The following is a 21758-nucleotide window of genomic DNA, read 5'->3' on the forward strand; positions in this document are numbered from 1 at the left end:
CTGAAACTGATCACCATTAAAGGATGCTGGCAAATGCATTTATTGTTTTAAAATTATTAACTGTACAGAGAGAGAGAGGCATTTATCTAGACTTTCCTATATGGCTCACACCACTGAGTAATAATGAAGACAAATTTAGATTTATAGAACTAATTCATCCTATAAATAAAAATGGAAAGATTAATTAGAATAGCATTACTTTGTAATCTTCAATGAGTTCATACATTTAGATCCTGAACATCCACAATAGTTGACCTTGGAAAAGAATCAATCAGATAGTGGGTATTTCCAAATGGAAATATACACCACTTATAAACTTGAATCTAATTACATGTCTAGATAGGACTGTAATTTTACAGAAATTACAAAGAACTCCATTATGTTAACTCTACCATAAATAAACAGCAAAATTACATACCTTAAAACTAGATAAAAATATAATTTCTTTACTAGATACACTGCAGGGTGGAGAGAGAAAAAGCTGTGGACTAGAATATAAATTTAAAGATATAAATGTTAAGAGGACTGCAATGTGTACTTTCAGTGGGCACTGGCTTAAACAAATGCATTCTGAAAATAAAAACTAGAGCCATGGAGATGGCTCAGCATGGCTCGGTGGCATTCACTCTAAAACTGACAAAATCTCTTAGGTGATGAGAAATGCTTTTTCTATTTTAGATAGTAGATAAAGTAGAGGAAGAGATAATACACAATTCAAAATACCATAATCTCTCCATTTTATATTACACAAAAGATATTGAATTATTCTGTCCAATGTAAAATCTTCCGTAAGACCAAATTTGAACAAACAAGCAAGCTGTAGTCAACTTAACATTTGTAAAACAAATAAAAGTACTTAATAAAAGCCCAACTTGCAAGCTTTGCAGTATATCTGATAAGAATGCTTAAGAAACAGTGGTGAACAATCTACTAATTTTATTGACTTCTTTCCCATTAGGGAGGTATATGTTCATATTTAAGACAAAGCCTGTAGTAGTTTCTATTAGGGAAGATAAGAATTCTGTTCTTTGATTCTTTAGATCAAATTTTTTAAAAAAATGTTGAAATACATCATTGTAATTTATAGATTAAAAAGAAAAATAAAATCAGTCTGTTTTTCATGTTGAGTTCCAAAAGAAAAATCTCTAGGGAAAGAATCCAAACTTTTTAAAACAAATTGTTTTAATTTCAAAGTAAGATTTCAAGTACCAGAATTGTGTTTTCTGAATTATGCAAGAAGGCATTACATAATCCAGCAGCCTGAGTGAGACAGCTGCAGGACTCTCCTCTTCCCCACACAAATCACTAGGGAATTCCTTCTGCTCCACTTCCACGCCCTTCCCCTCTGCTCTTCATCCCTGCAATCACTAAATAAGCTTAGCAGCAAGTCCTGCTGCCCTCAAACTTGAAATGGCAGAGAGGGAGCTCAGCATTGGGAGGGAGAGGCTCTAGGATGCTCTATCTGTCACTCACAGAACCACACGGCCTTTCCTGCCTCTTCTCCTTCCCTCGGGAAAAGAGGAGGGAAAGGTAATGACGGGAACCATGCTGACACCGCTCTTTCCTTAGCCCACGGCTTGCTGGACCTGCCCCCGCCACGGAAGAGTGTGCGTGTGCGTGTGCGTGTGAAGGAAGAGGAGGTGGTTAAAAGCATTTTATCACTGTCCTCTACTAACAGAATACACGTGCCTTCTCCATCTTACTTAAAGCACTGTATTTTGTTTCTATCCCTCCTAGACGAGGTCTGTAAGACATTTGCACTCCTGAGAATCATCTTGCTTCTTGGCTCTAAGTCCTTGAGAAGTCGCCACACCTCATGAGATAAAGAAAACAAGGGACCTACATCAACAGCTCTCAACCTGGGGAGACAACATAAAGAAGGAACACCGCTATAAGGACCGTTCACTTAGATATTTCAAGAAAAGCTGTAACTCGCTGGATTTTTATATGCAGTCTATTCATTCTTAGGCAACCAGGGAAAAATTTTTCTAAGTTTTAACAACAATGAATAAAAGAGACCTCAGCTAGATATGGCCCCACAAACCCCACATGTGCTCTTTAATCTACAGTCTGTAGACCGAAGGGAGACCGTCCCTTCTCTTAACATTGTGCTCTATCAGGAACCTAACTAACCCTGCACCTACACATTCCCAACTCTGACAGGAGGCAGGGAGAAAAACAGCGAATCTCTGACATCCCAGAAGCAGGATCTGTGAGTCCTGCTCCTACAGAACACTGACAGACCAGCCAGCAGAATGGCTCAGCTGTTAGTGCTTACCATCAAGTCTGACAACCTGAGTCTGATCCCGGAACACAAGTGATAGCAGGAGAGAACCGACACCTGCAGACTCGGCTACATGTGCACATAACATAAGAGTATACCCGCACACACAAACAAATGTGCAAATGAGAAAGGAAGTAGGTAGATACTTCTATTGCTTGTCATCTCTTAAAAGAGCTTTGTTGTGTTTAGAAAAGCTACTTCATCCAATGTAACGATGTGTTAGGAAAAAGCTATATTTGAAATTCAAAATACACACACACACACAGAGAGAGAGAGAGAGAGAGAGAGAGAGAGAAACAGAGAGACAGAGAGAGAGAGAGAAAGAGAGAGAGAGACCCCTTTAGAATACTACCATTTGTAAAACACACTCTTCTAAATTAATATCGCCAGTGTACTCTTGCTTCCTCACATTGTTAACAGCTAAACCTCAACTTCCAGGCTTCCTCATTCCCCACCTCTAGTCCTGTATTTAGCTTTCTCTGATCTTCCCAAAAGATGAGACTGGACAATACCATAAAGAAACTACAAAACTGAAAATGTATTTTTCAAAGTAATACTAGAATAATGATATAAAACCACACACAGTATGTGTTAAATATTTGCTTTTTATACCGTTGATGTGCCACATCACGAAAACATTCAAACACATGTATTCAGACTCTTTTTGGGACAGAAACTGACTTGACTCGAGGAAAGCAGAGCTGACTTTTACATAGCTAAGGAGAAGGTCAAAGAATCATTTTCAGACTAATGTTAAGAAATCTGAAACTCCTTCAGCTATAACTTTAGTTGAGTAGACAACTCCCCATGTGTAGTAAACATTTAATAGATATAATGAATTAGCAAAATCATACCAAACCAAAGCCAAATGCACACAGAGGTTAAGGATGGAGTTTAGAACAGCATGTAGAAGTCCTGTGTTCAGTCTCCAGAGACACACACACACAGTTTAGAACACACACACACACATACGCACACACGGGAAGAAGAGAGGCAAAAGATCAAAATGAGGGATGAGAGCAGTGAGGAAGGAGGAAGTGACTGAGGAGCCAAAGAAACAATCTCCAATCCCTTCATTCCTGAAAAATACAAGCCAAAGTCCCAGCTGGATTCCCTCTGAAACAGATTGTGTGAATCTATTACATAAATGTACACACCTCACAAAAGACTGTAGTCTGTGGTCTTAACACTAAAGCATTTTGAGCTGTTGCTTTTGGCTGAAGCCTACTATTAATCACAGTTGGTCCCCAAGTTCCTTCCTCAGATCAATAAACATTACTCTTCTGTTTATATCATACAAAAACATACATTATACAAGCAAAATCCACCCACTGAAACATAAGCAGAAATCCATAGATGTTTAAGGTTTACTAATGACTTTTGGAAAGTCTTCAGAAGTGACTTGCTTATGTGGCTTTTTTCTTACTCCTTTTCCTTCAACACTCAAATACTTAATCCTTGCCTCCTGGTAGTTCATAGCATCTGACAGCTGCTATTTATTTAGAGTATACTCTTTGCTTAGGAAGCAACAACGGACACAAGAAGCTGAAGATCATGTAAAAGAGTAAGCACATAATAAGTACAACTGAGCTGACCTTTCTTAGGAAAGTCCAATTATTAGGGGATAATTTAAACCTGTGTGTATGTGTGTGTGTGTGTGTGTGTGTGTGTGTGTGTGTGTGTGTGTTTATGTGTGGCTCAGAGAACAACTTTACTTCTCTCCTTCCATCACGTGGGTTCTGGGGATCAAACTCAGGTTATCAGGCTTGGCAGCAGCCACCTTTAACTACAGAGCCATCTTGCAAGTCCTGTATGGAATAACTTTAAATGCAAGTTGTATATGTCTGCACGCGTTTTCATGAATGAAACAGCAATCCTGAGCATTGGGTGAGAAATAAGGGGCTAATTTGTGGGTTATATACAGGCACAATGATAGTAATTCTAAGGGTTGTGTTGAAGTTGACGTCTGACTGTACGGCAAGAGCAAACAGCCACTGGTATTACAATGAGTGTGGGGCAGCATAATAAAGGGTGATTTTCCATCTCATCTATTTTTCTTCTTGTCGTTATTGACAAATTTTCTATAACAGAAACACAAACTTTTGAAACAGATAAACGCTAACCTGAAACAGTCTTTAGACTTACAAAATATAAAACCAATATATTGCAAGAAAATCAAGTTTTCTATCTTTTCAGTATTTTTTAAACTGATAAGTTAACTCTGAATTTAGATTTGCTTGAGACAAAACAACATAAAACAAAAACCAAGTAACTGTACCTATTCCCTTTCGGGACAGTTCCATACTCCACTGGGGTTTTGTGGGTGGTATGATGTCACAGCCTAATGAATGCTGGGGCATTAAGGAAGACCTGGAGCTCGATGGTCGATATTTAGACAGCCCTAAAAGATCAAGTGAAAGGGACAATATATTTAGCAGAAAAAGAGCTTGACAGGTTTCATGTGTAAGCTTTAAAACCAGAAATAGTTTAATCCCAGCACAACTCTAATCATAAACGAATACAATATTAAGGCTATAAAAGATCACAAGTAACACTTTGTTCAATTGCCTCCATCTGAGGAAATTCATAGTCAAGTGGCAATAAACTTGAAAGACTTGTCAAACATATAAATTAGACCCCATATTCTGTTGCAGAAGCCAATTCCCATATTTTATTACTTTTTGACATTTGCATATAACTTGTAAAATTTTCTAAAACCATTTCAATTATCAAACTTATTGAATATATCAAAATAACGTAGGGATTACACATGCATTTAAAGAATTAGCTTAGCGTTATAACATGAACAGGATTGTAATAGAATTCAGGGATCAAACTCTAGTCCCAAACTTATCAAAGAAATCAGAAATGTGTTCTACATGGGACCTTGGGAATGTTATATAAGAAGGAGACTAAAAGCTGCCTACCGATGACCTGAGAAAAGGAAAGTCAGTAATAATAAAAAGTGGGCTCTAAATCAGGCCTTGCGGCGCACGTCCTTAATCCCAGCACTTGGAGGCAGAGGCAGGTGGATTTCTGTGAGTTCAAGGCCAGCCTGGTCTACAAAGTGAAATCCAGGACAGCCAGTGAACACAGAGAAACTGTCTTGAAAAAAACAACAGAAAAAAAAAAGGAGGGGGTTCTTTCTACAAGGCATGGGGCAGGAGGGATGGGAAATACACAAATTTCCCATTTTCATTTCCAAGGTCATCAGTGATATCAGCAGGATTTAACAGATTTTACCTGTGCTCCTGTGGTTTTTATAGTTTTTTCTTTTTTATTTATTTAATGTGCATTGGTATTTTTGCCTGCAGGTATGTATGAGGGTGTCAGGTCTTGGGAGTTTGAGACAGCTGTGAGCTGCCATGTAGGTGCTGGGAATTGAAACCAAGTCCTCTGGATGAGTAGCTCTTAACCACTGACCCCCCTTGCCAGCCTGAGTCTTTTACAATTTGATGTTGACAGTTCAGAAGTTTGTCTTCTGTTCTGAGTGGCAATAGAGACTGAACCATCAAGACTAGGCTGGTGAATAATAAAACCAGAAGTGTCCAGACCAAAAGAGGTATAAATTGCACACAGAAATTCAAGAAATATGAAAAGCAAGGCAACATGACTCCTCCAAAAGATCCTAAGTCCTCAGCTACTGAATTCAAGATACCGAAATACTTAAAATTTTAACTAATAAAAATGAATGGCTTCAAATATGTCATGAACAAGTAGATGAAGAAACTCAACAATACAAAGAAAGTAAAACAGGAACTAAGTGATACGGATAAAAAAAGTGTCTTCTTCTACAGCAGTGTAAAAGATTAATTCAGGTAGAAAATTAAGATTTGAGAAAATAATGTTAGAAATGAAAAAAATGAGTTAAGTACAAACTACACTAAAGCCACGAACAACAGAAGAATGAGTGTCAGGATGGAAGACTAGGTTGACGAAGGAAAAGGTCCTACTGCACAGCCTAAAACCCTGTCGATAATCCCTGAGACCCATATGATGAAAAGGAGAGAACTGACTTCTTCAAATTGTCATACAACTTCCACATGTGTACTGTGGAATGTACACACACATACATGCACGCACTCACACATATACCAAAAGAAATGCTGAATTCAAATACCAATAAATAAGAATGAGAAAAAACCCAAACAGTATAACCGCAATGTCGAAGAACTCTGCAAATGATCAAGAGATGAAACCTCAGAAAAATATCTATCCGCAGACTTAAAGGAAGAACTGAGACAAAACACTAAAGACAGAAACTATTCAATAACATTATAACAGAAAATACCTCAAATCTGGAGAAACAGACATCCAAACACAAGAGGTATTTACAACCCCAACTAGACATGAGTGGAGAAGAAACCTTTCCACGATATGTAACAGTGAAAATTTAAAAAATACAGAGCAAAGAAAGAACACTGAAAGCTGCAAAAACTGACTTCTACAAAGTAGATGTTTGGCAAATATTTGCTTAGTATGTATAGAGTCCTGGATTCAGTCCCCACCTAGTACAAAACCAGACATGGAAGCTGGGCATGGCAGTGCAGGCCTTTAATCCCGGCACTCAGGAGGCAGAGGCAGACATATCTTTGTGAGTTTGAGGCCGGCCTAGTTTACAAAGTGAGTTCCAGGACAGCCAGAGCTGTTACACAGAGAAACCCTGTCGTGAACAATAAAAAAATCAGACATGGGTAGTCAACATCTATAATTCCAGTACTTAGGAGGTAGAGGAAGGAGGATAAGAAATTCATCATTGTCTATACAGCAAGTTCAAGGCCAATCAGTGACACCTAAGATCTAGCACTTCAAGAAAAAAAGTAATACATATATTAAAAGCGACAAGGGAGATAGTAACATTTACAAAGAAAAACACATCAGACTCTCATCGGCAACCCGAAGAGCCAGGAAACACGGAAAGACACACTAAGTCCTGAAATCAAACAGCTGCTAACTAAGATTGCTAAAGTCAACAAGCACATTTTTTTTAATTGCTAAGAGAAATAGATATTTCAGAGCATGCCAAACTAAGATAACTCATGATGACCAAACAACCACTATAAAAGATCCTTAAAGGAAGAGCATATACAGAATTGTCATGACAAGATCATGCTCTCCTAGAAGTCATGGGCAAATGAGAACCCCAATGCCAGGTGCAGTGTATCCCCCATGAGTAGTTTGTCACAGAGACTGCAGATACCCCCAAAAGAGTAAAGGCTATGGGGACGGAGAATGGCTCAGCAGTTAAAAGCATTTGCTGTGCTTCTGAAGGATGCAAGTTCAGTTCCAAGCACCCGTGTCAAGAGGCTTACAACTTTTCTAACTCCAACTCAAACTCAAGGGAATCAGACATGCTCCTCTGGCTTCAGAGGGGACTTGCATAAACACACAGAGACATAAACCTAAAAAAAAGAATGCAGGCTATTGTCACTGTTCTAGGTTGCCAGCCACACCTTTTTACTGAAGACACTATATGCTTTGGTTGCAGGAAGCTCCCTCCTTGCTTAGAGAGTTTATGGTGCAGGAAGGTGCAATGTAGGCTGCTGGACAGGGAACTCACTCCTAGTCTCACCTAGTTGTAGACCATGTGGTTACAAAACTGACCTGTCAGGAAATTATGTCTACAGCGGTAACAAAAGCATGACTATTTTTGGGATAACCAACGATACTAAACCTGGCCATACCCTATGACTGGGAGGACATGGGCTCAAGTAGGGAACACACTACCACTGTTGAACACGTCAAACTGTCTTCTAAATATTTATGTTTAGTCGAAGACTACTGTGGCTCTTAGCCGGTGAAAGTAACTGGTCAAAGTGCTAAGAATAAATGGCAGAGGAAGGCTCACCTTAAAATAGAGTGTCTATATCCCTTCCCTCTCCAGAGACTCACAGAACGTGATAGAAAAGATGGCAGAAATAATTTAAGATCAAGAGTGTTCTGAACCACTGCCACTGTAACCATGACACACAGCGGTAACAGACATCAGCACATTCCCATCATAAAGGATCTAAAGTCCCATCTCTTTCTGTGGTAATTACTGCTAACAGCTGCTTGAGGAGGGGTATCATCAGCTAATGGCACAGCCACCAAAAAACTAGGTAGGAAAAAAAATTAAAGGTTCAGAGAGAAAGAAAATGGTGTGTGTGTGTGTGTGTGTGTGTGTGTGTGTGTGTGTGTGTGTGTGAAAATATAAAAAAAAAACTTTAAAGAGGAAGGCTAGATAACTGGACTAGAAAACTTAGAGTCAACAATTGTCTCCCAGAAGATAACTCGCTATCAGACAATCATGGACTGACAATCACGGTGCAGAAGTCAGCCTATTAAGCACAGGCTGAGAACAAGCTGCTACAGCTCTTATGACATCTGATGATGCACACCTCCAACCAAAATGTATTAAGACACAGGGGGCCAGTTTAACATAATAATAAAGGAAACATAAAGATCATTACAAAAGTACAGACCAGGACTAGAATTGTCTTTTCTGTTTGTTTTTCTCAAGACAGAGAGTCTCTGTGTAGCCCTAGCTGTAGTCAAGCAAAAGTATTCAAGGGGGTAAAAAAAAAATCAAACTCATAATAGAAAAAATGTTAAAAAATAAATCTAAGCTGAGGAGATGGCTCAATCAGTAATATACTAGTTTCATAGGCATGAGGACCTGAGTTTAGAGCACCAAAACCCACTGTTATAATACAATAAACTAAAAGAAGCAGCAATTGCTAAGTTTATTAATATGTGTGCACGTACGTACACATGCAGTCACATATGCAAGCACAAACGCGTGCCATAAAAAACAGATGGAAGGCAGAGATTTATGCGGTCAGTTCTCTCCTTCACCTTCACAGGGCTCCAAGGATTGAATTCAGGGCACCCAGCTTGCATACCCAGTGCCTTTACCCACTGTGCCATCTGGTCTCCTTAAAGTACTTTCTACAACTTATTGTTTTGTCAGTGTAAAATATACTGATATAGTCTAAGAATTTTATATTGCCTTCTCATTTTTATACTGCTCATTTAAAATACATCAACAGATCTTAGAATGGATATATGTCAACAGTCTCCCTCTCCCCTGGGACCATGGTACATTATCCTTACCTGGAGTAGATGGCCTTTCGAGCATGTTCAGATGATGGGAAATGAAGGCCTGGCTATCATGAACAGTATCCATATCAACCTCCTCCTCATCTTGAGAACTGGAGAACTGGAGCACACACAACAAAAGAACAGAGAGCCGCAGCATCACTTTATGGACAGGCCCATTATAACCTTAAGAAAAATAGTCTCCTTTCTTCAAAAGGCACTAAAACAAATATTGGGGGAATAGCCCCCAAAGCAGCTGGTAAGATATTACTGTGAATAGCAACTAAGGCCCATGCCTGTATTGTGAGAAGAACTGCTGAGCTATGGTGGAACGCACTTTCCCAAAGGTCAAGAAATATGCAGTAAGTTAAAGACCCGGATGGAATCGTTCAGGAGACCTGGGTTCTTTTATGATTTGGTGTTTCTGACATGCTCCTGCTAAGGAAATCCTACAGACAGTCCTACATAGCTAACACGGACGGTGAGGTTAACCTCACTGCTAGCTCCCCCACTTCTTCTCCAGCATCTCACCAGGCTCTAGTGGGCCCCCAGGGGGCAGCCTGCTCTTCACTCCTGCTCACAATTTTGTTGTTGCACACTTAAAACATCGTGATCCTGTGGCAATACTTAAAATTGAAAATAGACTTCTGGAAACAAGTGGCTTGTAGTACAGCCGAAAGCTGAACAGCTGTGAGGACCACAGAGCAGAGCATGCCCAGCGACCAAAGTGAACAGGAGCCGATGTAAAACGTTTAGCCCTTTCCTGTCTTTTATGGAGGCAGAAGTGTCTGTCAACTTTTAGAGATTTTTTTCCCCCCATCTCATGTTTTTTTTTTTAAGATGTATTTTTATCCTTTTAAACTACAATTACATGTTTGTATCTGTGTGTAAGATATTCACATGTGTGCAGTAACAGGAGGTCAGAAGAGAGTACTGATTCCGTGGGGCTGCAGTTAGAGGCTGCTGTGAGCCACCTGACAGGGATGATGGAAACTGAACTCCAGTCATTTGGAAGAGCAGTAAACACTTTTAGTGGCTTAGCCATGGGTCCAGCCATAAAAGGCTGCATCCTCTGATGTCATTTATATCAATGTATGTGGGAAAGGATTACAAGTGTACTGATTCCCACCCGAGAGCTCTTTAGAAGGGGACTGACTTCCTCCATGTAAGGATCTATCTTAGTACTCCCCAACCTAAACCTTAAACACACTTTGTATTCCAGGTATCACAGTATCAAGTGTCGAGACAGCAGTAAGCAGGGAACGGCCAGAACAGTCTGGTCTGAGTACTGCTGAAAACAGAAGGCTGGGGCATGGCAGAAACTTTCATCTGTATGGAAATCATTTCTGGAAAAATCCTTTTATGGAGAAATGATTCACACACACTCTTTTTTACAGAGACTGGCAATTTACAAGGCAGAGTTACGTTTTCTAAAGGCAAAACCACAATTTTTAAATATTATAAAATGTAATGTACCATCTCCTCCCAAATCATCAGATTATCCATTCATTCAATATTTATTTTCTTTTCAAAACCATTTGCCAGGCGCTCATCCTGTTTATAACTGCCCCACAACTCTAACTGCGCAGCAAGCAACAACTTACAGGCGGGATCTCAAATTCCACAGTTTGCATTGATACAAACAGACAAGCCAGGCTAAAGTACAACAGGCTCTATGAACTGAATCTATGTGCAGTCTGTGCTGTACTATGCAGAGAAGAAATCCTATGGTCCACAAGACTTTGACATCACCACACACGCAGACCAGAGCACATCTGTTACAGCTAGTCACGTGATGACGGTGACATTTTATGAATTGTAAAATGCTAAGCAAACACAAGCTGGGGGTTAAAAAGGCAGTGACCCGAGGCTAGAGAGCTGACTGGTTCAAAGAAGACACTGTCCTCTTCAGGTGGCGCTACATAGTGAGGCTCTGTCTTCTGCACTACCGTGACACTCACAGGGTTCTGAAATCCAGCAAGCTGTGCATGGCAGCCGGCATTACTCGCAGACTCCTGGGTGCCTGCTCCAGTTTCTGGAATTATGGTAGGATTCAAAACAGCTTTTTTCTCCTTGAGATTAAGAACAAGCCCGAGCTCTGGCAAGGGTAAACAGGAAGGTCTACTGAGGCCAAACAAAGTGAAGTACAAATCCACAGCACCACACCGTAACCTCCAGTCATGGGCAGTACCTAAGAGGCAGACAGAGAAACTTTGTTACCACAACGGTTCGTCTTACAGTCAATTAGTGAGTGTGTTTTGAGCACGTATGTGTGCAGGTGCTGTGGTGAAGTGTAGAAGTCAGAGGACAATCTGCAGGAGTCAATTCCTTCTCTCCATCACACAGATTCCAGAGGTCAAACTCGAACCATCAGACTTGGTGGCACGTGCCCTGCCAAGCCATCTCGCCAGCGTAAGTGGAAATCTGCTATTCAATAAACTGTTCTGACTTTAAATATTTCTTTCCATTCTTCTTCAACAATAATTCTACATGCATTCATTCTCTGCCCATTTGCTAGAACAACAGTATCAATTACTAAGATATATATATCCTACCTGTAAACTCACAAATTTGAGGTTTTAAATATGATAAGGAAATGTACTGGGAAGGTGGTTAAGCAGGCAAAAGTGCTTGCCACCAAGCCTGACCACTGGAGGTTGATCCCTGGGACCTACAGAGTGGAAAAGGAGAAACTGACTCCCACAAGTTGTCCTCTGAATTCTACACATGCACACAACACACTCATATTCAGAATCACAAATTAAACGTAGCATAAAAAATTAACTATGGCACGAAAAATGTACAGCTTCTTGATATAACTTAATTCTAAATGAGGTTTATTATGGAGGAAGAAAATATTTTGTTCAACATCTTCATGTTGTTTCTGAAGTCAATTAAGCAAATCTTCCTATACTTATGTATTTTTTCCTCAATGGCTATAATGTTCTCTTCTACATACTTTAAATGAAACCAATTTTAAAAGTCTCCACATTCAAACCATTGCCAGCTGAGTTTTTTATTGTTGTTGTTGTTTTGGTTTGGGTTTTCGAGACAAGGTTTCTCTGTATAACAGCACTAGATAATCTGAAACTCACTTTGTAGACCAGGCTGGTCTCAAACTCACAGAGATCCCGAGTACTGGGATTAAAGACATGTGCCACCACACCTGGCTGCCAGCTGCTATGTTTTTGACAATCTCATGCTGCCCAGGCTGGTCTGAGCTTACTAAATACTAAGGGATTATCTTGATTATGATACAGCTTCTGAGTCCTAGGATTAGAGGTGTACCAAGTTTATATGGTGTCAGAGATAAAAATCAGGGCTGTGTGCATGCTGGGCATACCCTCTATCAAATGAGCCACATTCCCAGTCCAGTGTATTTGTTCTTGATATAAGTTTATATATTGCCCCCCAGATAATCCGGGAGACCCAACAAGGCACACAGGATTCAGCAAGACTTCATGACATCAATAATGATTTAACTTCTTTGCTTATATCCCCTTTTTTAAAAGAACAACCATCAAGACGATAATAGAGTAGGAAAATCCTTGATGTTGTCCTTGAGATAATAAGAGAATTCTTTATAACTTGTTATGCCTTCCTCAATTTTTTGAGCTATTATAGTCACATACTTTTATTAGTATTTGAGAGGGCACATTTTGTACGAAAGATTTACTGCTGCATAATTCTTTAAAGGTTTCTGAAGTTTGTGCTCATTCCCTAGATCTAAACAAGAGACAATGACAGCTTCACAGTAACAAGTAAAGTAGTAAACTCTGTGCATATATGACAACCTTCCATGAGGAGGGAACACTAACCAAAACCAACTAACAGTATCTTAGCTCAGACTAGTTTACACGCTGTTTTCTGATACTCATTTTCTTTTTTAAAAACAAAGTCCATCCACTTTCATTTTATCGTATTTCTTCAAGAAAGCTCTACTGGTATACGTCCCATGGCTACTACACTATGCGAGAAAGCAGAAGTTATATAGTGCTTAGTGTTTCACAAAGAGTAAGATAGTAAATAGTAAATTTGGAAAATTGAAATATTGGAATTTAGCATTTGTGATTCAACAAGTTACCAATGGCTAGCATGGCAAGCTATTTTACATATTCTAGACAGAGAAAAAGTATCAAACTCAAAAATTTTAATTATTAGAAAATATAGAAAATAAAAAAATTAAATTACAATAAATACCCACTGGTCTTGTAAAAACTATTTAAACAAAAATAATTTCAGCCTAGCTTTTGACTTAGACTTCAATCAAAAGCAGTATTACAATATCAGTCTATTAAGAGTTATAACAAAAACTGTCTATAGAGCTATTGTCTGATGTTTCTGTCCTGCCCAGTTCCTGCAGTTGTTAAGTCCCAAAGAAACACACAGAGGTCTACATTAATTATAAACTGATTAGCCAGTAGCCAAGCAGGAAGTAGAGGTGGGGCAGCCAGGCAGGAAGTAGAGGTGGGATGGCAAGAACAGGAGAATTCTGGAAAAAGGAAAGCTTATTCTGCAGTTGTGACCCAGACGCAGAGGAAGCAAGATGTGACTGCCTCGCCAAATAAGGTACTGAGCCACATGGCTAACATAGACGAGAATAATGGGCTAAATAAGTTTTAAGAGTTAATAAGAAGCCTGACAGTTTTTGTTATAATCACCACAAGGTTGTGGCCTACCAGCACAGTTTCAGCACACCTATCTTTGGTGGCGGATCATGGTGTCCCTCTGTCTCCAGCATTCAGTTCTGTCTTCCCTGCCTTCCTAAGTTCTGCCCTAACAACAGGCCAAGGCAGTATCCTTATTCACTAAAGGTAATGACAGCACACAGAGGAGACTTCCACATCAAGTTATGAGATTTATAAATTCATAGATTTAACAACCCAATTAAATAAAAATGACTTACAAACTACCAAGGCTGCTGAAAGTATAGCCACCTAACCAAGATCCTGAGTTTGATTCCCCAACACACTAGGAGAGAAACCAGCCACACACAAAGCTCAAATATATGAGAAGCACAGCACCAAGTATTTAATGTGAGGTAGACACCATGGTTTACAAATACCAAGTTGTTTATTTCTCAGTTTTCAGAAACAGGTTTCACTACCTGCATTATGTAAACAGCAGAGTTTAAACCAGTTATACAGAGTAACAACTGAGCTGAGGTTTAACTCAGCAAACCGATCCCAGCACTAGCGTGCCTATGCATCACGCCCTGCCCTCCCATTCCCTGATCTCACTCAAAAGGATGAAAACTCATACTACAATAAGATGGCATGCTCTCTGAAATTGAGAACAGGGAACATTAGTATGCAGTCTTTAAAACTACATATTTTCTCTTATTCTACATTCACTCACTGTCCTGGAAAAATAAAAATGAAATTAGTTATCCCTAAACAAGGCCTCTAGAGGGCTAAAGAAAAGAGGTGAAAAGATTATGAAGGTTTGTGTTTAATAGTCCTTTAATTACTTAAAAGACATGCAAAGTTTGCAGTTTTCATTTCTGCAACCACAGTACAGAACAAAGTAAATACATCCTAAAAGATGTTCTACATTTAATGTAAAAGTGAGACATCCTATTTTAAAGGGTGGAGAGGGGAGGAGCTGGAGAGTGTCTCACAGAGTGAAGTACAGGCAACTGTGTATGAGGCCCTGAGTGTGATCCCAGTACCCATGTAAAAGCCAGGCGTGGTGACATGCCCCTGGAATTCCTGCACTAGGGACACTAGGGAGTCAGAAACAGAAGTCACTGGGCTCTCTGGCCAGTCAGAACCAGGTTAGACACACACAGACACTCTCTCTCACTCTCTCTCTCTCACACACATACACATACACACACACACACACACACACATCTTTAAAAATCTGATATAAAATGAAAACAAGTGACAGTTTTGAAAGTCAGTGCTCTCTTACCAGAATTCATTAATTTCCAGAGCTGGTCTACTAGGGCTTCATTACATAAGGGAGACTCCATGTTCTTTGTAAATGGTGGATTCTTAGTCAACATGTTTAGAATCTTATGCCTGCAAGAATAAAAATTTAAAAAAAAAGGATTATTAAAAAACCATCTGTTGACTGGTGCTATGAATAAGAAACACTATAGAAGATATGAAAACTATTTTTTTAGCCTGGTGTTAGTGGCACACACCTTAAATTCCAGCACCTTCAAGGCCAGTCTAGTCTACAGAGCAAGTTCCAGGACAGCCAGGACTACACAGAAAAAACCCTGTCTCTAAAAACCAAAAACAAACAAACAAAAACCACATAAAAAATAATTTTTCTCCTTTCCTATTAGATCATCTTTATGGATAAACACAATCCTTCAAGATCTCTTCCTCTATGAGTAGATCAGGATTATGGGCAAATGGCATAAAGTATGGGTGAGTTTCTAGGCGGTCTCACTGTGTTACCCAGGCTAGTCTTCAACTCCTAAACTTAAGTGATCCTCCTGCCTCAGCCTTTTGAATGTTAGGTAGTTTGCCCTGTAGAGCATATTAACGTTGTATGCTTTCAATTTGCAGTAAGTTGAAAAGTAAGTTTCTGTCCAGCTACTTTACACATATCCAAAATGAACCATAGAGATCAACCATTAAGGCTTTTGGACACTACAAGTGTTTTCTAACCTGTCTATGATTTGTAAATGGCACTCTGGGACATCTCTGAAATTACCACTAAACTTTTAACATTTTTTTGGTCTTTAAAGTTCACATGCTAGGGACTGGAAACCATGGCTCGGTGGTTAAGAGTGTTTGTTCTTACAGAGAATGGGAGTTTGGTTCCCAGAACCCGTCAGCTGACTCACAACTGCCAGCGTCTCCAGTTCCAGAGGATCTCTTGCCCTCTACTGTCCGCCTCAGATGCCTGAATACTCACCATGCACATAACAGATAGCATGCACACAGATATACACTTAAAACACCTAAGAATAAAAACACTAAAACTCACGGCTTTGAAAGAAATGAAACAAAGAACTGGGAGCTGGTGCTATGGCTCCATGAGGAAAGACCTGACCTCTGACCTCCACAAACTGCTGTGGTACACATGCATGCAGACATAGACAAAATAAATAAAAGGAATAAAACGATTTTAAATGAGCAAAAAGGAGGATAGCCTGAAATAAGCTCCCAAATGACATAAATAGAGAAATCAATTATAAGCTGGGATACACAAGGCATCATCATCTCCATTCTTTACAAACTATTAACAATGTATTTTGAAAATCTTTCTAAGATCAAATAAGAAAACGTCTTTAAACTTGTTTTGTTGATACCCACGGGAGGCCTGCCCCTTTCTGAAGAGAAACAGAGGAGGAGTGGATTGGGGAATGAGGGGAGGGAATGGGAGGAGAGGAGGGAAGGGAAACTGCGGGAGGGACGTAAAAGAAATAAATTAATTTAATTTAACAAAAGGGGGGAGGGCAGGCAGTGGTGGCACTCACTGTTAATACCAGCACTTGGGAAGCAGAGGCAGTCAGATCTCTGAGTTCAAGGTTAGCCTGGTCTACAGAGTGAGTTCCAGGACAGTCAGGGCTACACAGAGAAAACTTGTCTTGAAAAAAGAAAACAAAAAAGACTTTAAAAATGCACATAACACATTCCCAAATTTTAAAAAAATCATAAACACCTTTCCCATGTATAATCTTCAGAAATGGTCCATGACTCATATTCAAGATATTAAATATATATATACTAACCTCACATAAGGTACAGGATCAGTCTGAATCATATTAAGTAGCCACTGAAGTTCTTCATAACTCCGGTCCACTAAAAATAAAAATGAGTAAATATATGTAGGGTTAATTACATAACAAATAAAATAGTAAGTGGTAAGCAGGGACATTAAAATAGTGCCCAGTATGTAGTTCACACTAAAATTCAACCAAACACCAATACAAGTTATAATGTATTAAAAGCCATAAATTAGACAAAATCTTTTGGACAAAATCTGCCTAACTTTGTAGATGCTTAACTCCTAGAGAGGCCTGACATACAAAAGCATCATAAATATAAACATGTTTCTGTCTACATGGTTCCTTCCACTAAGACCCAAGCCAGTCAGAAAGGCAATTACAAATACGTGTTATGACTGTAACTGACATAAAATGATAACTAACTATTGCTAATTACCTTTTCAAGACATTTTTATGAATTGGAAAACTTGCCAGTGGTAATGGTGCACACCTTTAATCCCAGCACTCAAGAGGCAGAGGCAGGCAGATCTCTGTGAGTTTGCGATCAGCCTGGTCTACAAGAGCTAGTTCCAGAACAGGCACCAAAGCTACACAGAGAAATCCTGTCTCAAAAAACAATAACAACAACAACAGCAAAAAAGAATTGGAAAGTTTTATTTACAAAATTTTATGCACAACAGTTTTCCTTCTTTCCTCCTCTAATATAAGCAGCAATATTTTAATCTACAGAATTTATGGTTAGTAACTAAGCACCATTCAATATTTCAAATTATACTTATTAGTTTTGTGTTTTTGTAATATTTATTTATTATGTATGCAGTGTTCTGCCTGCACGTGTAGGCCAGAAAAAGACACCAGATCTCATTACAGGTGGTGGTGAGCCATCATGTGGTTGCTGGGAATTGAACTCAGGACCTCTGGAAGAGCAGTCAGTGCTCTTAACCGCTGAGCCATCTCTCCAGCCCCAGTTCTGTATTTTTTTTTTTAATGTTTTAGTATTCTATTTCATTCTGGGTAGTATTAACTCACGAATTTTTCAAATTTCTGAGACACATAACCTTCATCTATCTTAGGAAAGAAGGTTAGGAACACGAACAAATTACATGATCTCAACAAGTCTAGATTTTAAGTAGGCAAAATATCAAAACATATACAGACACAGAATTATATATGTTCATTGCTTGTCAAATATTTCATTTAATAACAGAAAATCACATTTATATAATCTCTTAAATGAAAGGATACTAAAATCACAGTTCTTTCTGAATCAAAGCAAACATATGTTAACACAATATGGTTACTACTCTGTTTCCTGACTGCTGAAATTTATAAGAATTAAATAAAAAGTCTTAATTATACATGTTTCTGGTTTACACACAACCTGGAACTCCCCATGAAACTTTCCATCTCCTTTTATTCTAAGCAGAGCTTGGCCTACATCAACTTCTTTGTTCACTATTTCTGTTACAAGGTTAACTTTTGGGCAAATATTATACTTGCACATTTCTTTTACTTGCATATAACTATTAAACAATTATTTCTGAAATAAACACTGAATTTTACCACAAGTTAAGCAAGCATTTAAGCTTATGCTATTGTATAGGAATGACTGGTTTTCGCAGCTTCTTCATTTTACACACTCATCTATCTTAGTTATTTTTTTGGTCTACATATATTCCATCTATCTCAAAATTTCTTTTGCAAGTTTTGTCATTAAGAATGCTACACAACGGGACTGGACGGATGGCTCAGCAGCTAAGAGCACTTACTGTTCTTGTAGAGAACTACAGGTCAGCTCCCAGCACCCTTATCGGGCAGCTCACAATAACCTTTAACTCTAACTCCAGGGAATTTGAAAACATCTTTTGGCCTTTGTGGGAATCTGTATGTGTGTGTATGTGAACCACACACACACAAACAAAAACCAAAACCAAAAGGATAAAACTTTTTTTTTTCTGAGATAGAACCTCACTATACAACCCTCGTTGGCCTGGAGCTTGTTATGTAGACCAACCTCTACCTCCCAAGAGTGAGGACTAAAAGCATGTACAACCATTCCTGACCCAAAATAAAATCTTGGGGAAAAAAGAATGTTACTCAAGAACTGTGTGGATGTCTAATTCCCAACATGAATGAGAACCTGGCAACCTATAGGAGAGAAACTAAAATCGCGCAGCTGGTGGCCACACTATGTTATACAGACTGCTGCTCCTCCAGATGGACGGGGAGGTCTGAGTTAACTCGCAACAGACTGCTTTTGCATCAGATTCGGTCTCATGGTGATGACTTTGGGCGTAACAGAACAAGTCCCACCTGGATAGCATTACCTCTAGTGTAATCAACAACAGCTTCCAAAGCTGCTATCCTGATGTCCACAAAATGGCCGTACTCAGCATAGGACTTGAAAAGAGATGAATCACTTGGCACGTGTCCATTCTTCTGAAGCACTCTTATGGCTCTCAAACAGCTAGTGAGAAAAAAGCTAATTACAACCTTTGAAGTATCATGAACTTCAAAGATTCATTTGTCAGTCAGTTAAAAACCTTTATTTTGGGGGCTGCAGACATGGCTCAGCAGTCAGGAGCATTGGCTGCTCATCCGGAGGACTAGGGTTCCATTCCCAGCCAGCACCTACAGGTGAGACAGGCTCACACCTGTCTCTAGCAAGTTTGATGCCCACATGCACAGACATACGAGCAGGCAAAACACTCACACACATAAAATCAAATAGAAACAATTTTTAAAAATACTCATGATTTGCTGGGCAGTGGTTGTTGAAAATATACTAAGCTTGGCAGTGGTAGTGTCCACCTTTAATCCCAGTACTCAGGAGGCAGAGGCAGGCAGATATGAGTTTAAATTCAGTCTGGTCTACAGAGTTACAGAATAACTATGGTTACAAAGAGAAATCCTGCCTCAAAAAACAAAACAAACAAACAAACAAAAAAAGACTTCAGGATTTGATTGCACTTCAATTCTGTAATGTTCAATGTTTTGATAATATTTTAATATTGATATTTAAATACCATAAAAACTAATTTTATGTTAAACTAATTAACATGTCTAGAATCTTAGATCCACACACATGTCAACAAAGCACACTTCAAAAAAAAGTACTTAGCGATAAAAATATAATAATTTTAAATAGAGTATGTTCTCCAGAAATCTTATTCATTCACTATAAAAATGAAAAGCTAGCTGGGTGTTGTGCACACGCTTTGGTCCCAGCATTTGCTCAAGTGGAGGTCAGGGGTAAGATTGGTGTGGGGCAGAGGCAAGCAAATCTCTGAGTTCAAGGCCAGCCTGGTGGTCTACAGGTCAGTCTGAAAGGCATAGTGATATCTATCTCAAAAAAAAAAAAAACCAATAACTAAAATAAAATAAAATAAAGGAGCTAATTTTCCTTTTATAATCAATAATCAACTTTTAGCAAACTCAAACAAAAGCAGACAGAGAACTGCAGTTCTGAAAAGAAGGCTGACGAGCTAGGTCTGGTCGCACGCCAGCACTGAAAGGTGAAGGCAGAAGGATCAGGAGTCACCAAGGAAATCCATGGCTAATAGGCTGGGCTACATGAGCTCTGTCTCAGAGACCCCAATGGGGCTCTTTACACAATAGTGACTATTATCAAACATGATCCCAAGAAAAGGATTTCTTATGAAGAATTTCTACGGTTGGTCAGACAGCTCATCAGGTGAAGGCACTTGACATGTGTAAGCGTGGGAACCTGAGTTCCATCCCGAGTCCACGTAAAGGTGGAAAGAGAAAACCAAATCCACAAAGATGTTCTCTGACCATGAAAAAAGCATCACAGCACAAGTGCCCCACAGACCATGTGCTGACATGGGAGTATATGTGCATATGCACAACAGGACAAAATAACATATGCTTTAGATAATTAGAGGATACATATAATGGAAATTGTATTGTATAAATTTAAAATTATATTACAAAAATTAAAACTTTAAAGGCTACTTTCCAAATATTATCAATTTATCTGGAGATGACAACAGCAACAAAAAATTTAAATTTAAAAATTTCTTATTTTTACTCTCCCCAATTTAATAGAATAGGAATAATGGTATAGTTGTGGAAATAAGACACATTTAAAGAAGCAGCAAAGAACAGCACCTGACAGTGATAGTGTGTCTGTAACTTGGGAGAAGTTTCTCCATATTCAGAAACCGGGTTATTTCCTCAAGAATTAGCCGAACATCAGGATTTAAGTTATCCAAAGTTCTAACTTCATTATTCACACTGACAGCAGGTGTAACGGAATTAGCCAGAGCATCGATCATTTCTGCACGATAATAGTTATCTGAAAACTAAGCCAAAGAATAATTAAGAACAAATACAATTAAGCCTTTTCATGAGATATTAAAACAACACATATAACTTTAAATCATCTCAGGTCAGAAGTAAGCAGAGCACATCTCTACTATGCACAAAGCTCTGACTTCATCACCAGCAACACAAACACACACACACACACACACACACACACTGAAAACATAATGCATCTATCACCAAGTTTTCTAGTAAATACCAACCTATCCTTTGTATAGACTTATGATTTGGAAAAAAACAGAAAAGGCTGCGCTCATCAGTGATCTATTAGTATATTAAACACTATGTCTAAGATCCTCCTACAGTCTCCTAACCAGACCATAAATTGTCCAAAAGAGAAAAACAAAGATTAGT

The 21758-nt window shown here is 38.9% G+C and overlaps 1 protein-coding gene across 1 annotated transcript in view; it reads right to left on the bottom strand.

Moving 5' to 3' along the window:
• The window catches only part of Taf2 (TATA-box binding protein associated factor 2), a 59943-nt gene that overhangs the window by 2918 nt on the left and 35267 nt on the right, over window positions 1-21758 (bottom strand). The window contains exons 19-25 of the mRNA XM_087898780.1: window positions 21189-21382; window positions 19385-19524; window positions 17061-17130; window positions 15281-15390; window positions 11326-11555; window positions 9380-9485; window positions 4563-4685 (exon numbers count right to left, since the gene is read on the bottom strand). Coding sequence (XP_087754906.1) covers window positions 4563-4685; window positions 9380-9485; window positions 11326-11555; window positions 15281-15390; window positions 17061-17130; window positions 19385-19524; window positions 21189-21382 — 973 coding nt within the window. The remainder of the gene's footprint in view (window positions 1-4562; window positions 4686-9379; window positions 9486-11325; window positions 11556-15280; window positions 15391-17060; window positions 17131-19384; window positions 19525-21188; window positions 21383-21758) is intronic.

The sequence above is a fragment of the Myodes glareolus genome, chromosome 19 (assembly GCF_982192425.1).
Source record: "Myodes glareolus chromosome 19, mMyoGla1.1, whole genome shotgun sequence".
In the NCBI taxonomy this organism is placed as follows: Eukaryota; Metazoa; Chordata; class Mammalia; order Rodentia; family Cricetidae; genus Myodes; species Myodes glareolus.